This window comes from Eublepharis macularius, chromosome 6 (genome assembly GCF_028583425.1).
Source record: "Eublepharis macularius isolate TG4126 chromosome 6, MPM_Emac_v1.0, whole genome shotgun sequence".
Taxonomy (NCBI): Eukaryota; Metazoa; Chordata; class Lepidosauria; order Squamata; family Eublepharidae; genus Eublepharis; species Eublepharis macularius.
The window spans coordinates 121,856,197-121,873,086 of record NC_072795.1 but is presented as its reverse complement, the minus strand read 5'-3'; the positions used below and the strand labels follow the sequence as shown (position 1 = coordinate 121,873,086).

General features: G+C 46.2%; 1 protein-coding gene across 3 annotated transcripts in view; it reads right to left on the bottom strand.

Annotated features, from left to right (window-relative positions):
• The window catches only part of KCNMA1 (potassium calcium-activated channel subfamily M alpha 1), a 742,538-nt gene that overhangs the window by 212,622 nt on the left and 513,026 nt on the right, over window positions 1–16,890 (bottom strand). For all 3 annotated transcript variants that reach the window (XM_054982574.1, XM_054982573.1, XM_054982572.1), the window contains exons 12-14: window positions 16,453–16,535; window positions 5,882–5,951; window positions 2,191–2,346 (exon numbers count right to left, since the gene is read on the bottom strand). In XM_054982574.1, the coding sequence (XP_054838549.1) occupies window positions 2,191–2,346; window positions 5,882–5,951; window positions 16,453–16,535 (309 nt within the window). The remainder of the gene's footprint in view (window positions 1–2,190; window positions 2,347–5,881; window positions 5,952–16,452; window positions 16,536–16,890) is intronic.

The window sequence follows — 16,890 nt, the reverse complement described above, 5'->3', positions numbered from 1 at the left end:
GGCCAGGAAGCATTGCCTGCACACTATTTTGGTTCAAACACCATAATGTGGCCCATGTAATTGATGCACCTTGCTTCCCAAGGAGACTTTACTTGTTCCACTCCCACCTGCCAGAAATAACTGCGCTCTGACTTGTTGTTCGTTGCCATCCACAAACAACAAACAATGAACACTGATGAACATGACCTGTTTATTAACATGTCTGTTGTTCGTGGGGGCCAGCAGGCTCTCCTCCAGCCATCAAGATCCCTACCGCACCACTCTCAGAAACCTGACCTGAGCAGGCACCCGGAAAGGTACCAATAATAAATAATAGCTTGGCCCACAGCCTGGCAGCGGCCCTGGAACCTGAATGGGTAGATTCCTACTGCACCACTCCCAGAAACCTTACCTGAGCAGGCAGCTGGAAAGGTACCAGTAATAAATAATAGCTTGGCCCAGAACCTGGCAGCAGCCCTGGAAGAGGTAGATCCCACCACACACAAAGAAAATTCAGGCTCCAATGCACTCTCCCTGTCTCTCTGTCAAAATGCCAACAACAACGGTCTCTCCCTCACTGTCTGCAAAACCAGAGCTGAGAGCCCCCCCTCCCCCCTGCTCTTTGCTTCCTTGTAACAAATTTGGAGCTCCACACTTGAAAGGAAGACCAGCCTATCAAGCTAAATTGGGCTTAGATTGGGGTTTCCAGGGCAACAGCAGGAGTTCAGACAGAGTTCAGGCAGTCCCTGCCTCCGGTTGCCAAGGGAATTGATTGTAGGTGCCAGACTGTCTGGCTTGACAAACAGCAACAAACAGTGAACGAGGCTTGCAACGACCACCTGTTTGTTTAGAATGGGGCCTCACGAACAGCTTGTTTGCGAACAGCTGATTGGGCTTTTCATGGCTTTTAAAAGTTGGTATTGCTGTTTGTGCCCATCTCTAGCTCTGATCTCAAGTTCCTTGGTACTGTGGAAGTGAGGGGAGGGATTCTGCATCCTTGTACACTGGGAGTTTTTATCCTCTCCCTTCCAAGAAGGAAACCATACAAAAGAGAACAGCAAGCAGACTTCCACAAGAGCCAGCTCTCCTTTCTGCTGGCAAAGATCTTTCCTATCTAACCTCGTTTGCAATTTGGAGATCCCTAGATAGGTGGTCACATTTGTGCTCTGCTCTGAGAACTTTTATCCCAATGGACTACAGGGGAACAAATGTGTGCTCTTTCCTTGCATCTTAAAGTGATTCTAGGACAAAGGCAGTGAAAACATTTTCTATTCTAATTTCAGTACTAGGGATGCTGTTTGTAGCCTTCGAACAGATATCTGTAGCACCCCTGTACAAGACTGGGGTATACTAAAAAGTTATGAATCAATGATTGTGCCATGTTTGCTATATTACCACTTCTACTCCTTTGCTTCCGTGACTCCTGCCTGTTTCCTTGCCTTCCACATGTCCAAAAAAAATCTAACCCAAATTCCCAATGTGAAGAGAGCAGCCAAAACAAATTGCAGACAAATTAACGCTGAGGGAAAGAGGGAGGATTTAGCTGAGCAACTGACTCCATTCCTGCCTCCACAAATATTTGAGAATGACTGAGCTGCACTTTTTATTATTGTTGTTGTTATTGTTGTTATTGCCACATAAATCTGGAGGACCTCATTGACTGAGGAGATATAACTAAATGAATTATTGGTGCCAGTGGTTTGGACTTTTGTACAAACATATGGCCCATATTTATTCTTGTAGTGATGGATCCACTGGCTACTTGACGGGGAAGAAAAAAAGTAAAAAGTAAAAGGCAACAAAGAAAAATGATTGGGACTTTTTCGCTCAGCACTTTGTTATCATATGGATTGGATAGAGATCATTTTTCTTTTCTTTTTTACTACAGAGGCTTTCTACATTGATAAACATGTGGTTTATCTGAAAGAAATAAAAATAAAATAGATTGCACTTTGAACAATATTTAATAGCCATGGATGTGCCAAATAAAAACAAAAACATAATTTTGAAGGAACCTGGATCACGGCCCAGTTTGTAATAGGCTATGGGGTCCTCCCCCACCGCCACCCTGGGTTTGGAATATGTTGTTTTATGTTTTAGCCATCAGGGTTGATGTATTTCTCTCTGTTTTGAGTTTAGGCCATGCTCTCTACTCAGCCCCGTGACAAATTGAATCCCACGCTAATGTCCTCTAATGAGATGAGACATTACCTTTATGAATGACCTCATAGAGAAGAGATTGGCCAGCATTGTTGATAGGCCTGGAGCCAGGCAGCTCTGGGCGATGAAACCCAGCTTCAGCTCTGCAAGGCAGATTGCGTCATCCCCTTCTTTCCAATTCCAGCTCGGGATATTTAGCAGATGGGCCTGTAAGGAAGAAACACTGGTAAAGAACTCCCCTTAAACAAAACTAAAAATGCACCCGCATTTTGCCCAAATGGTGCAGGCATCTGCTATGAAGTTGTCCATTTCTCACTGAAAACATTTCGGCACCTCAATCTGAGCATCTCAAAGATTTGATGTGTGCTTTGCCTTTGTTTAGTGAATCAGCCACTGTTTCAAAAATCATTCATTCATATTATGTATTGTTGGTCTTTCTCACTCAGACTCAAGGCACATTACACAATGTAGCCAGTAGGATAATGCATCTAATAAGCAATGTGATAGGGCTGGGATTGCAGATATGTAAACAAGGCTGACATCAGAACAAAGTACAGGTATTAAACAAGACATGTTAAACAATGCAGAGCATGATATTACATCAGTTGTAACACAACACATTTTCCTGGACCAATCTGTTATGATATAACCCTATTTCCTTTATAAAAATGCTACCCTGAATAAATCTGTTTTACATAGTTTGTGAAAAAGAACAGAGCACCTCTGAACATATCCTAGTGCTCCCTAGTGCTCCCTAGTGCTCCCTAGTGCTCCCTCTAAAGGATACATTCTTGTGTGCCTGTGTTTTTAAAACACATTATTGAATACAGGGAAATAGCGAAAATATAGAACACACAATTTTTCCTGCTATTACCTTCTTTTCTGGCTTCTAATAGGAGGGTGAAATTTTGGATAGTTAGCAAGTTGGCTCTGAAAAGAAATGCTGAGCCCAAGAAAGGTAATAGTCTAGCGTCTTCCACCTAAAGTTTTTCTTGATAGTCAAATTGATTAACAAGCCTCTCCTTGAAGTATCAGTTTCTCTTACTCAGGGCTGGATGCCAGACAAAGCTTGCTAATGGACATCAGGAAGCTGTTTTGGCCTCCCTCTGGCTAGCTTAGTCTTCTTTCTAGTCCTTGCTTGGAGTCTAGGGAAGTAGAGGCGGGCTGGCCTAGGTACACTCCTTGAAATTGGCAGTAGAGGCAGCATGAATGCCTTGCGCCCCAGACTGAAGTGCCATGACAAAGTACTCTTACATGCACCCAGGGCTTTTTTTCAGCTGGAACGCAGTGGAATGGAGTTCCAGAACCTCTTGAAAATGGACACATGGCTGGTGGCCCTGCCCCCTGATCTCCAGACAGATGGGAGTTTAGAATGCCCTCCATGCCACTGGCGCGGACGGCAATCAAAACTCCCCTCTGTCTGGAGATCAGGGGGTGGGGCCACCAGCCATGTGATCATTTTCACCAAGGGCAATTTAAAATTTTTAAAACTCCCCCCTTGTTCCAGCTGACCCAAAGTGACGTCATTGGTCCTGGGAACATGCGTGCAGTTTGCGCATGCACATGTGGTACCAGGGGCACCACCTCTAGAGATGGGCACGAACAGCAATATGAACTTTAAAAAGCCACGAACAGCCCAATCTGCTGTTTGCGAACAAGTTGTTCGTGAGGCCCCATTCTAAACAAACAGGTGGTCGTTGCAAGCCTCGTTCGTTGCTGTTCATCAAGCCAGACAATCTGGAACCTGCAATCAATTCCCTTGGCAACCGGAGGCAGGGACTGCCTGAACTCTGTCTGAACTCCTGCTGTTGCCCTGGAAACCCCAATCTAAGCCCAATTTAGATTGATAGGCAGATCTTCCTTTCAAGTGTGGAGCTCCAAATTTGTTACAAGGAAGCAAAGAGCAGGGGGAAGGGGGGCTCCCAGCTCTGGTTTTGCAGACAGTGAGGGAGAGACAGTTGCTGTTGGCATTTTGAGAGAGAGACAGGGAGAGTGCATTGGAGCTTGAATTTTCTTTGTGTGTGGTGGGATAGGGATCTACCTCTTCAAGTTCCAGGGCTGCTGCCAGGCTCTGGGCCAAGCTATTATTTATTACTGGTACCTTTCCAGCTGCCTGCTCAGGTAAGGTTTCTGGGAGTGGTGCAGCAGGGATCTTGATGGCTGGAGGAGAGCCCGCTGGCCCCCACGAACAAACAACGTACATGTTCATGAACAGGTCATGTTTGTTCATGGATGGCAACGGAGAACAAATACCATGTTTGGGGTTTTTTTTTCTGTTCGTGCCCATGTTTAACCAATTCCCGCCAAGAGTTGTCCCCTGTGCTGGCAACCCACTGAGTTCCACCACCTCTTTTCCCAGAAAAAAAGCCCTGCATGTACCGCATTAGTGGTGCCTTCCATGAAGCTTTTCAGGTAGGTAGCCACACTGGTCTGCAGTATGGTATGAGCTTTTGGGAGTCAAAGCTCTGCTGGTATCTGAAGAAGGGATCTTTGATTCTCTAAAGCTTATACCCTTGAAAAGTCTTGTTGGTCCCCTCGATGCCACTGGACTCCAATTCTACTATATTAGTGGGTAGCTTCTCTCCCACGGGTACTCACACCAGCAAGAGCAGTGCCAGTGCCATAGAGAGAAAGGCCACAAGCGTTTGATACACTTTCATTAATCAGATCCAACCAAGGATATTTTTCTAATGCAGAGTGTGAATCTGTCACAGGACAGCCGCGACAAGGATGCACAAATTTGCCAATTTACTTTCATCTCAATTGAAGAAACTGACTGGCTCAATCATATGGGATGAGGATACAGCTATGGTGGCTTGATTCATATACTTACCTAGCCAGAGATGCTTTTTGCATGGTGCCCCCACTCTACCATGCATGCATCCCTAACGTATCAGGTAAGTCTTCCACGTGGAGGCCTATTAGCACAATTCTTTCCCCTAAGAAAAGCACCTAACGTATGCATTATATTACATGCCTGATCAAAAAGAAGAACATGCACCCAATCTTCCCCAGGCAAAAATGCCAAATTAGTAAATGGGCCTCAGTTCTGCACTACAGAGGTCAGAGAGTAAGGCTGGTACACTCTCAACACTGCAATTCTCCTGGATAGCTGTACTGCTCCTGGAGCTATCCTGTCAAATTTTGGGCTTTTTTCTAGTCAGCCACCGAAGGATGTTAGTGTATAATTGACTGCATTGATACCGTGAGCAGTCAGCCTTATTCTAGCTGAAATCATAGGGCAGTTACCAATGACCATTTTACCACATTTTACCACATATTGACATCTGATTAGTGGTAAAATGCCTTGCCACTTGTCAGGATTAAGACACAGATGACCCTGGGGTGAAAAGGTTCACTGTGGGGTAGGTGGGTCACCTGCACGGGCTCTAAGAATGAAGCCATAAATGGTTAGGATGTTCCAGACGCCCCACACAGGGGACCAAGCCATCGCAAAGCAAGTTCTCTCACACAGGAGTTGCTTGGTCACCTACATTGTCCTGCCAAGTAGTAAGGAGAATTTTACCACACGTGAAATGTAAATCTGGGGCAAAATGTGTAGGAAATTATTGTAAATTATGAACACTCTCAAGGGTTTCAAAAGTTACAGGTTAATCAGAAGGCACTATTAGAGACATGAATCAAGAAGTCATTCCTGTACATCGGTGTAATTTAAGACATGACAGAAAATGGCATTACAACAGACAGTTGGAGGCATGAGTTCTTCAGACATTTTTGTTACCTTGTTGTGATACTGCAGCATCTGAGTGATTATTCTTATTTTCGGATGGTAGTTCTTTATGGAAATTACTCTGGGAAGAAAGAAAAGAAACCAACATTGACCACCTTTGTCCAGTACAAATGTGGCAAACACGATACCTTGATGCTATTCAAAATCCTCTGTTTTATAAGTCTTTCTTTTTCTCTAGTTTTTAAAAACGAGGAATTGACCCAGAGCCCCTAGTGATGCTATCGGAAAGCCAGATCTGATTGGCTACCAAGCACAGTGACATCATCAGGTTCGCTAGGTGGATCTGCAGTTGAGTGGGGTCACCCACGTGACCACTGCCTGGAAATACTTCCTCTCAAATTGATGTTGTTGGCTCTCCATGACATCTTGAAACCAGTCCGATTGGCTGTATAGCATGACAAAGCCATCCTGGTGACAGTTCCCCAGCTGGATAGGACTGTCTGTGTCTGTAGCATGAAGGAAAATTATAGGGGGTCATTTTTTTTTAAGTAGCTGAAAGCAGCAGAAGATAGGAGAAATTTATAGTCTGACTTACTACTCAAGCTCTTCAGGGGGCAGCGAACATGATAAGACACATGAACAACTGCACAATTTAAGGGGGCTTTGGGGGAATATTTCTCTCCCATCAAAGCCCTGCTTTGAACCATAAATCAAGATGGGACAGCCTACTCAGGAATACTAACATTTGCCAATCCTCAGTGTTTCCAACCAGAGCCTAAGCATGGATTAGGGAATCCTTTACCAGGGCCTGGAGACCTAGGGGTCCTAGGTAGCCCGGGATGCATCCCCATTCCTCTGAGGAATAAACTGAACTTAAATTGTAGGTTGTGCCTGACGATATCGAATGGCTGTGACTATATAGGGTGCCCAGATTGCATGAGATTTTCCTGTAGCTGATAAGCCATTTTAGAGATGAACAAGCAAATACTACACTGCGAGTTAGCAGGGCTGCTAACTCTGGGGTAGGAAATTCCTGGAGATTTGGGGATGAAGCTTGGGAAGTGAGATTTGGGGAGGTGAAGGATCTCAGCAGGGTATAATGCCATAGTGTTCATCCTGCAAAGCAGCTATTTTCTCCAGGGAAAATGATCTCTGAAGTCTGGAAATCAGTTGTAATTGCAGATCTCCAGGCCCCATCTGGATGCTGGCAACGCCAAGGCATGGAGAATGACAGGTTCATACTTCCATGAGTGACATATAGAGCGGCCAGGTCCCATGAACCCCTAATGGGAGATCTGGGGCCCGGCTCCTACTTTCTCCTTTCCTTTTTGCACGTGTACTGCACATGCATGCACTGCCAGCTTGTGCAATGATGTCACTTCCTGGAAATGATGTCATTGCACAGGTCATGGGCCGCCCTGGGAGTGCTCCTGTGCTCGCAAGAGGGCTGAATTGGGACGCTGTGGAGCACAACAGCGCTTCTGTGCTATGCCGTGGCCCAATTCAGCTGGATTCAGGCCTGATTCAGCCCAAATTGGGCCCAAATCTGGCTGAATCAGGCTGCTCCAGTGCCCAGGAGCACATCTCACTGCCTGGGAGCATGCCCCATCACCCAGGAGCATGCCACGCCACCCAGAGGCATGCCTCAGGAGGCACGTGCCCCCCTCCACCAGCCAGGTAAGCAGGGGTAGGGGGTGGAAGATGGGAACAGGCGATCTCCTGCCCCCAGCAGAGGACTAGCATCCCTAGTGACATACCTGGTATGTTTCAAGAACTACATACCAATCCCTTGTGTAAAGGCAAGGGAAAGGCACAGAGAACCATATTAATCAAGGACATTCATTTCAGGGCCAGTGAGGGCTGGTCCTAGCTGCTGGTTGGATTTCCAGGCCTAAAATACATGAGTTAGGGTTGCCAGGTCTCCTTGTCCTCCCAGTGGGAGGTGGGGCACCCGACAACTACTTTATCTTCTTTTTCACATGTGCAGAGGAGAGTGCAGAGCACAGAACACACTCCCGGGCCCATGCAATGACATCATTTCCAGGAAGTGACATTATCACGTGGACCACAGCCACCCTGGGAGTGCTCCCATGCTCGGGGGGGGGGGCAGATCCAGGCCAATTTGGCCTGGATCAGGCCATTGCAAAGCACAGGAGGGCTCCCACACTCTCCAAGGGCCTGATCCGGGCTGGTTTGGGCCCAAATTAGCCCGGATTGGGCCTGAATCAGCCTGGAATGGGCCACTGTGGAGAATGGGAAGTGAGATCTGTGTGGGGTTTGCAGCATGGCCCCCAGACTTGCCAGGAGGAGAGAACGGGAGACAGCCAGGAGACAGCTACCCAGCTGCCCCAGCAGGCCCCCGGGGCCTGGACCTACCTACACAGGAGGGAGGGAGGGAGAGAAGCCCTACCTACTCAAGAGGGAGGAAGAGAAGCACCCAAGCCTCAGAGGGTTAGAAGAGGCAGGTGGAGGGCAGCTAGTCCCACTCTCCAGTGGGAGGCTAGGAGGCCAAGCAGGGAGAGTGGGGTCAATCCAGAGGGGGCCAGAGCAGAGGGAGAGGTCAAAGGAAGTGGGGACAGACAGCCAGCAGCTGACCAAGCAGAGACCTTACCAGCCAGGGAGGAGAAGCAGCCACAGCAGCTCAGAATCACGCCCCAGCCTACAGCCCAGCTAGAAGGCAATAACCTGGCTCAGGGGTACCAGGAACAAAGCAACTCCAGGTGGAGCTGCCTGAGGCACTCTGTTGGAGAAGCTGGGCAGCCAGCCAAGGGGCCACAGCTGGGCCTGCTTTCAGCAATCAGCTCAGCCAGAGAGGCTTGACAGCCAGCCAACGAGACACAGCTGTAGCTGGCCAATGCAGCCCAATTAGCTACCCCAGCTGCAACTGCTTGAGGCAGCCCAGGACAATGCTGGAAGGCAAAAGAGGGGTGTGGCTTGGCAGGTGGAGCCTGGGATGAGGGGTAGGATATAAGGAACACCCACAGGGTGTGTAGGAGGGATGGAGTGGGGAGTGGGGAGGAGTGGAGTGAGAGAGTGTGAGGAGGAAATCTGATGAAGGAGGAGATGGAGATTGAGTGTGATGCTGGGAGCAGGTTGAGCAGGCCAGCGAGTGGACTGAGAGGGAGTCTGGGTGATGTATACTACCCCTCCTTCCACAGAGTGCGGTCCTGCAGTATCCCTGACACCACTTTGAAGTCAGAGCCAGGTATGCTGGCACCCCACCCAGCGGTGCCCACAACAAGCCCTGACAAGCCCTGACAACGCAGGCCTGACAATGCAGGCCTGCGACAGCCCTGGGAACAGTCCCGTGCTCCATGAGGGGGTTGAATCGGGGCCAAATCAGGTGCAATTCAGGCGGATTTGGCCCAGATTAGGCCCGAATCGGCCCCAAATCAGCCCATATTGGGCCCAAATCAGCCTGGAATGGGTCACTGCAGTGCGCCGGAGCCGATTCAGAAGTTAAACAAAAGGAACTAAAAGAAGATAAAGAACCCCAATACATAATTTTGCTGAATTTCTTCACTAACGTAAGCCTTCGAATGAGAAAAAATATTTCATCAGATGCACAAAAATCAACTGCAACTAATTTTATGTGACGTGTGCATAGCCCTATGGGTTTGTGGGGGAGGGGGCGGTGTATACTGCCAGTGATTGTGGCAGAAGCTGAAAGAAATTTCATAAAGAAGCATTCATAAAAAACTGCAGATATTCTACTATGGGACAAGAACTGTTAAACCACCTCAATGCTCTATTGAGTGTAAAATTGCAAGAGAAATTTGACTTTAGGGAGATACATTCATGATTTTGCAATGAAAAAGGCCAGAAAAATGCCAGTTTAAAGTAAATTGGTTTATGGCATTAGCCTATTAAAATTAAAAATAAATTAAAACATCAACGTATCTTTGGATCAAGTCAAACATCACAAAATAAGATGGCAAGCTTTGCTGAATTCTCTTTCAGGTAGAATGTTGTTAAACAAAAATAGCAAAAGAGGATAGGTGGGTGTTTGAGTGCAGGGCATTCGTCTATGGCACAATGTCAGAAATGTCCAAATTAAAATAGGAAATTTTCTTTTTTGACTAATGAGATTGTATGCAATGTAGGGATGCCAACCCTTGGTGGCAATCTCAAGAAGCATTGAGGGACAGAGACTTCTTGGAAGTCACTTCCTGTTTGTAAACACATCATGATATAAAGATTCTTGAAATTCTTAGAGTGGCATGGCATCACTTTCTGTTCTGGAACAGGAAGTAGCTTCCATTGAGCATGGGTGGGAGACAGGTAGGATTACTGAGAGGTCCCCTGTCATTACTAAGTAAGTGCCAACCCTAATGCAATGGGATTGTGGCATGTGTCTAGGGTACAGTCCATATTACAAGTTTACTCTGGGCCCCAAGAAATGATGTTTGCAGGCTGTTGTCAGCTTAACAGTCTCTAAATTTATAGGTGTTAACCTATAAAGCCCTATGCAGGCTGGGACCGACGTATCTGCAGGACTGTCTCTCACCATATGAGCCCCGGAGGACTCTTTGATCTAGTGGAAAGTATCTTCTAAATGTCCCTGGCCCTAGGGAGGCCTGCCTGGTGTCGACCAGGGCCAGGGCCTTTTCGGTCCTGGCCCTGGCCTGGTGGAATGCTCTGTCTTGCGAGACTAGGCCCCGGCGAGATTTGCTTGCATTTCACCGGGCCTGTAAGACGGAGCTATTCCACCAGGCATATGGCTGCCGCCGGGCGGTGCCCCCCCCCCTATGGAGGGGGGTTAAACTATTCTCCCATGTGAATGCAGATGCTGCTGCTACACTTATTATTATGGTATGGATTTGCTCTGGTAACACCGCTGTGTGATATACTAAACTTTTGCTATGTGCTGCTTTTAAAAATCTTTTAATTATTTATATGAAATAGATGACTCTCTAGTTGATATGATTGTGTTTTAATGTGTTTTAATGCTGTGTATATTTGTATTCTGTTATCCGCCCTGAGTCTGTGAAAGCGGGGAGGGCAGAATATAAATACAATAAATTAAATTAAATTACTGATCACTGTTATCCTAAAATGGAAGGAAGGCAAACGTTTATCTTGCCAGCAATGAAGATGGTGGGTGAATTCTATCCATTAGTTAGAAAGGACAAGGACTCTTAAGAGATTCTGAATTTCTCAAAAAACAGAGGGAAACTCCTACTCAAGTGGGCTATTAAAACCTATCTTTGAACGTATACTTTGTGACAACACAGATCCAAAAATATCGTGGATGGATGTTAAAGAGGGACAGGTTATTTTCACAATGTAATTCTTCCCACAAGTGGCACCAGAAAGATTTCTTCTGATGTTCTTTCCTCCACTGCATACCATCCTTCCCCAAAGTATTTCAGTAGCAATATTACAAATAAAATTTCTAGATAGGCACCGGTAGTGGAGGAAAATGTATTGCTTGTATATTCCACAATCGAGCACAAACTTGACATAATTGGTAGTATAACTTGTTTGGCAAGAAGATGTAATTTGTGAAAATCAGTATCCCAATCTAATTCTCCTTTTAATTTTTTTCAGCTGAAGCATTTAATTAAGCATTCAGTTTTATTGAATCAAATTTACTTGTTCTGCAAATACACAAGAGAATTCTGTTCACCGGATAACTGTTTGCTCCTATTTTTTAAATTAAGCATATGGAATCTATTTAAAAGCTAACACATTTGCATTGGGATTTCTCTTTAAACTATTTATGTAATTTAAAACCAAAGCAAATGTTCTCCCACCAGATCAAAATGTAGGTTTGAAAATGAATGTACTGGGGTCTGTTCAACAATGCCATCATAGAGTGCAGCAACAGAAGGTGCTATATGGATGCTCCTTTGACTTTCTGTAACTAAGGATCCCAACCTAGTGCTGGCACCTGGTGGGAGAATGTAGGGGATTGGAATCTACCCAATCAACATCACACCAACACTGTGATGTCACTTCCGATGTGAACTGGAAGTAACACCCTGGCATTGTTGTGATGACAAATTGCCCACCCCATTTCCCCCCTCACTGCTCTCTTGAGTGGCAGTGGGGCTCTGGGGGTCCATACGACCTGGCTTGTCTATCTGTAGCCCCCTCCCCAAACCAGTAATACCTGGAGTCCCCAAATCTCATGACTCTGGTAACTTGCTGCTTATGACAGCACTGTTATGACTGGTTCTGGTTGGGAGCTGCCAATGCTATGACCCTGAGTACTCAGTCAAACATAAGAGGTGTCCTGCTGGGTCACAGATCAGAGGTCCACCTAGTCCAGCTAGGGATGCCACTTAGCCTGTTCCAGTGGGAGACTTCCTGGCGACGCTCCCCATCCCATTCTCTTGCTTGATGGCACAGTGTGTGTGTGTGGGGGGGAGGGAATTGGGAGAAATGGTGTCAATTGACATCTGGATGTCACCTCCTGTTCTGGAAGAGGAAGTGATACTATGTTGTTTTCGTTTCAGGTGGGTAGCCATGTTGGTCGGTAGTAGAAGAGCAAGATTCAGGCACCTTAAAAACCAACTCAGAATCTCAAAATCTTTGGTATTTACCACACAGATTTGAAAATTCCTACGGCATTGTTCCAAAACAGGAAGTGACTCATAGAAGTCTCCATCCCCAATGGTGCTAGGGATAGCCAGCCAATGTCTGGCGTCCCTAAATCCTGCATCATATTTTATGCAGTGGCCATCCAGTTGCCCTGGAGAACCATCAAACAGAGCACAGGGACTGATGTTACTTCTCAGCATTGGAATCCCTCTGGGCCCCCACCATACCACCTGGACCCAACCCAAATATCTTATGAATGCAAAGCATATTGGCTTGTCCAACTCCATGGACAACCCAGAAGCGATGTTTCTGCATAGGGGCAACACTGTGGCATTCACCCAAATGATTTTGAGTAATGTTGGAAGTGATGTCACTGGCGACATCACAGCATTGGAGAGGCCCTTTCTGCTGATAAGAGTCTTCCACTAGCTGCCAGCCTTGGGCTGTCAACCCTACTGGTGGCAGATCTGTGCCTGGGGTCTCTGGAAATGAGTCTGTCTGCCTGAAGTAACTGTGGGTAAGAGGGAGAATTTGCAGATCAACACAGAATCAGGTCAGGGCTATAAGTGACCATATCCACATCCAGGTCAGAGAGGTCAGTTGCTTCATCCAGGAATTAGAGCCTGAAATGCAGCAGACAGAATATACTCTTTGGTGATAAGGCATGGGGAGAAGGTATGACACCTAGTGTTTCTACAAGGCCCAGCCAATTATAATGCTTTGGTTGAAGGGGCTGTATGACATATGTGGAGCAGTGGTTATTATTAGCACCCAGCTCCTTGGATGACCACAAGCCATGATGGACTCAGCTTTTACCTAGGGACTCCATCTTGTCCATGTGGCGAGACAACAGAAAGAAACCCAATCATGAGAATTAAAGTAATGCTGAACTTTAAACTCCTGCCTCTTCAAGTAAAGCTAGCCTGTCCTATAGAAACATCATTTAGCAAGTACCCATTGTGGGGAAAGATGAATGCATGTTTTTGCCTTTTTGTTTGTTCCCTTGCTCAGCCTCAATTGCTTGAACAGAACATATGTATTCTTTTATTCATTTATTTCTTCATTTATTATTAATGTTCCAAGTCTGATCCTGCCTATTCGCTCTTGCCATCTGAAGTGTGATAACAGGGAGGGGCAGTAGAGAAGCTCACCACTTCTGGACCACAAGAGCTCTAAATTGCAAAGTTGCAATAGATTACCTCCACACTTGCTTGTAGAAACGGAGTGGGAGGCACGGCAACTAGCTAAAGGAACTAAGCAGCAATGCAGGTACATATCTGTATCACATGTGACTTTGTCTGGCAGGAAATACTCTCAGACTCATTGATGGCAGCAAGTGGTTACCCGGGGGGAGGGGGGGAGGTTGGCATTCCTGGGGCGCAAGGGGGAAAGGGTGGCATTGCCAGGTGAGCTTATTCTGACCCGGCCCAAAAGAACGGAAGAATGCAGCAGTTGTGCTTGCTCATTGCACTTCTCCTTTTAAGGACTTCCTTCAAAAATGGCACTTCGTACAAATACAGGACATTGTCCCCATGGAATGATCCTTTAATTTATACGGCTTCTCCTGTTTCATTTTACATGATGCATGTATCTGACAGCCCAATAAAACGGGTTCAGAATACAGGCCAATTCACTGTGTTAGCTCCTGTTTAATAGATCTCTGACATTTTAGTGTTAAAAAAGGCAGATTGGTCCAGTAACTTAGAGCCATATGCATAAAATACAAATAGTATGAAAACTTATCTTATTATAACTTCAGGTTAGGCTGCAGTAGAAAAGCAAGATTTGATTCCAGTAGCACCATAAACACCAACAAGATTTCCAGGGTATAAGTTTTCAACTGTCAAAGCTCCCTTCACCAGATGACGACTCTCGAAACCTTATATCCTGGACATCTTGCTTGGGTTTTAATGTGTTATTGGACTCAAATATTATCTTATTATAAGCACACTATCATTTTTGCTTCCTTTCTGTCATTGAGATAAGCCATATTCTTCATTTAGATTCAAATTTTCGAGCCAAAGTAGAAACATACTGCCTGTGAACAAACTAAGACCTATTTTATGAAGATCCAGCCAGTGTGGCTGATATTGCCTCAGTGGGTCTTCTTAAACCATCTAGGGGCTGTGTAATAGCACATTTTGCATATCTTCTTAGGAAGTGTGATGCACTTCCTAAGAAGCTGGATGGCACCAGCTAAACGATGAGAAAACCCCAACTCATGTGGGAGGCTGAAAGCCCTGGAAAACAGCCAAGCTCCCTCCTACCGCTAGGCACCCCTGTCACCTCATGGAGGAGTGAAGTGTCATTTGGGGGGGGGAGGAGGCACCAACACTCCCCTTGCCAGCTGCAACCCTGCCAATGCCAGCAGGCCCACCGTGCTTCTCCTCCCCAGACACACTATGCTACAGCAGGCACAGGATGAAGCCAAGCATGGCTGGGCCCATGCTCCTCCTCACCAGCTGCACCTCGCCAGCACAGGATAAAGCCTGGTATCATTGTGCCTGTAAGTTGGTCTGGCCATAGTGACTCTATGCCAGTGGCGCTCAAACTCCTCACTCGCCCCACTATGGGGATGGGGCTTAGGGCAATGGTCCACTGGGATTTTCCTTGGCAATGTAAAAGACCAATCTGTCCCTGGAAGCCACGGACTACCCTTGGAGAGCCTGAGCAGTGTAGAGGTTAGAGTGTCAAAGTGGGATCTAGGAGATCTCTGTCTCCATTCTGCCCTGGAATCTCACTGGGTAACCATGGACCAGTCACAGACACTCAGCCTAACCTACCTCATAGGGTTGTTGTGAAGATAAAATGGACTAGGGGAGACATATATCACCCTGAGCTCCTTGGCGAAGAGGCAGGATCAATACCTAAGGCAGAGCTAGCATTCCAATCCTATAGCAGCTGCTTTGTTTGGGAACATGTGGCCCAATGACAGAAATGTTGATCTCTGGGAAATCTATTCTATTTTTTTATCATAGTATCTCCAAGGCTGGCATATCCAGTGCTCCTCTCCTCCATTTTTTCCTGAGACGCTTGTAAGGTAGATTAGGCTGAGAGAGAATGAATGATCCAAGCGGCTCAGAGCCGAGTGACAACTGAACCTGGCTCTCCTTGCTCCTCATCTAACAGTCTCTAACCCCTAAATCGTACCACTTCTTCTGCACACTGGAAATGTAACTTCAGTTTTTCAATGAGTGATTAGGGAGGAGACAGCCTTTGCAATTTCTGCCTAGAGTACTCAACTCAACATTTGAGCATTTCCCATCTTGCCTAGTTCCTACTTCTCAGCTTGGGAAGGGACTCCACACAAAAAAGCAGGGGAGAGGAGGCAAATGCTGATATTATGATCATCACCTTAACTCAACACATCCCAGAGGCTCAGAGCGGATTACAAACGGAAAAGGAAACGGGACAGGATAGGATCCATACATGAGGCGAAACTCTTTGGCATGCATTGTGGTGCTCTTTAATTTCCTGTTGTTTGCTCCTGCAGCTGTTAGTTTCTGCACACAGCAGTGAATCCCGCTTCCCCAGACCTCTTCTGATATGGTGGCAGCCGCATATCTGGCTTGTGCACGCGGTCCCTCTCTCCATCCCCTGTCCCTCCTACAGAACCTAAGTGAAAGTTTTCTGGTCTCAGAAGTCTGCAATCTCCAGTTTCTTGTGATGTCCAAATCCTGGAACAATAGGACCTTGTTTCTTCCCTAACCAGGACTGGAATTAAAGTGAGGGTTTAGAACCTTCTTTTGTTGAGGAGGAAACAAAACTCCAGTTCCTCCAGGAACTCACATTCAGATACTACAACAAACTTGAGTTATCCTAAAATCTTACAAAATCAGAAATTCTTAAAACATACTGTTTGTGAGAGTAGAAGGAAAGCAGTGGGCACGCATGGCAAGAAGCCAGTTTTGCGCCAGTCAAGAACAAGCTGTTTCTTTGTGACATCTGAATGCGGAGATCGAATCTGTGGTTAAAACGTGCAGTAAAATGTCTATCAGCATCTACCGATTTTCAATGAGATCCTTATACAGTGATACTTTTCAGCTTCGTAAAAATGAAATTTTGAAATGAAATACCTCATAATATTGGAGGCGTCTTCAGCATCTGGGTCCGGGCAGTATTTGTTGGCAAGGATTAGGCACGCGTCTGCTGACTCTATCTGAGACACCAAAGGAGATGGCAAACATAAGAAACAATATGACATTTGAAAGAATATTTCATCACTTACCACCTTCCCTGGAATTCGGGTCATCTCTGCACTATTTCTCAGTGGGAAAGAATGAAGTGCCCCCCCAAGGCTGTGACTATGTCGTGTTGCATCGCGTCTTTCAAGCATGCTTGGGCCAAGAAAAGACACTGTATGCCTATCTATACTCTAATGTTCATTTCCACAATCAGTAATGGAGGGTGGGAGCGTGAGTCATCACATTATGTATTTGGGGGATCTAACTTCTCCTCAAGGACCTCAGGATAGCCTACATGAGTACTCCTGACAGGTCAGGACGAGCTAGTTC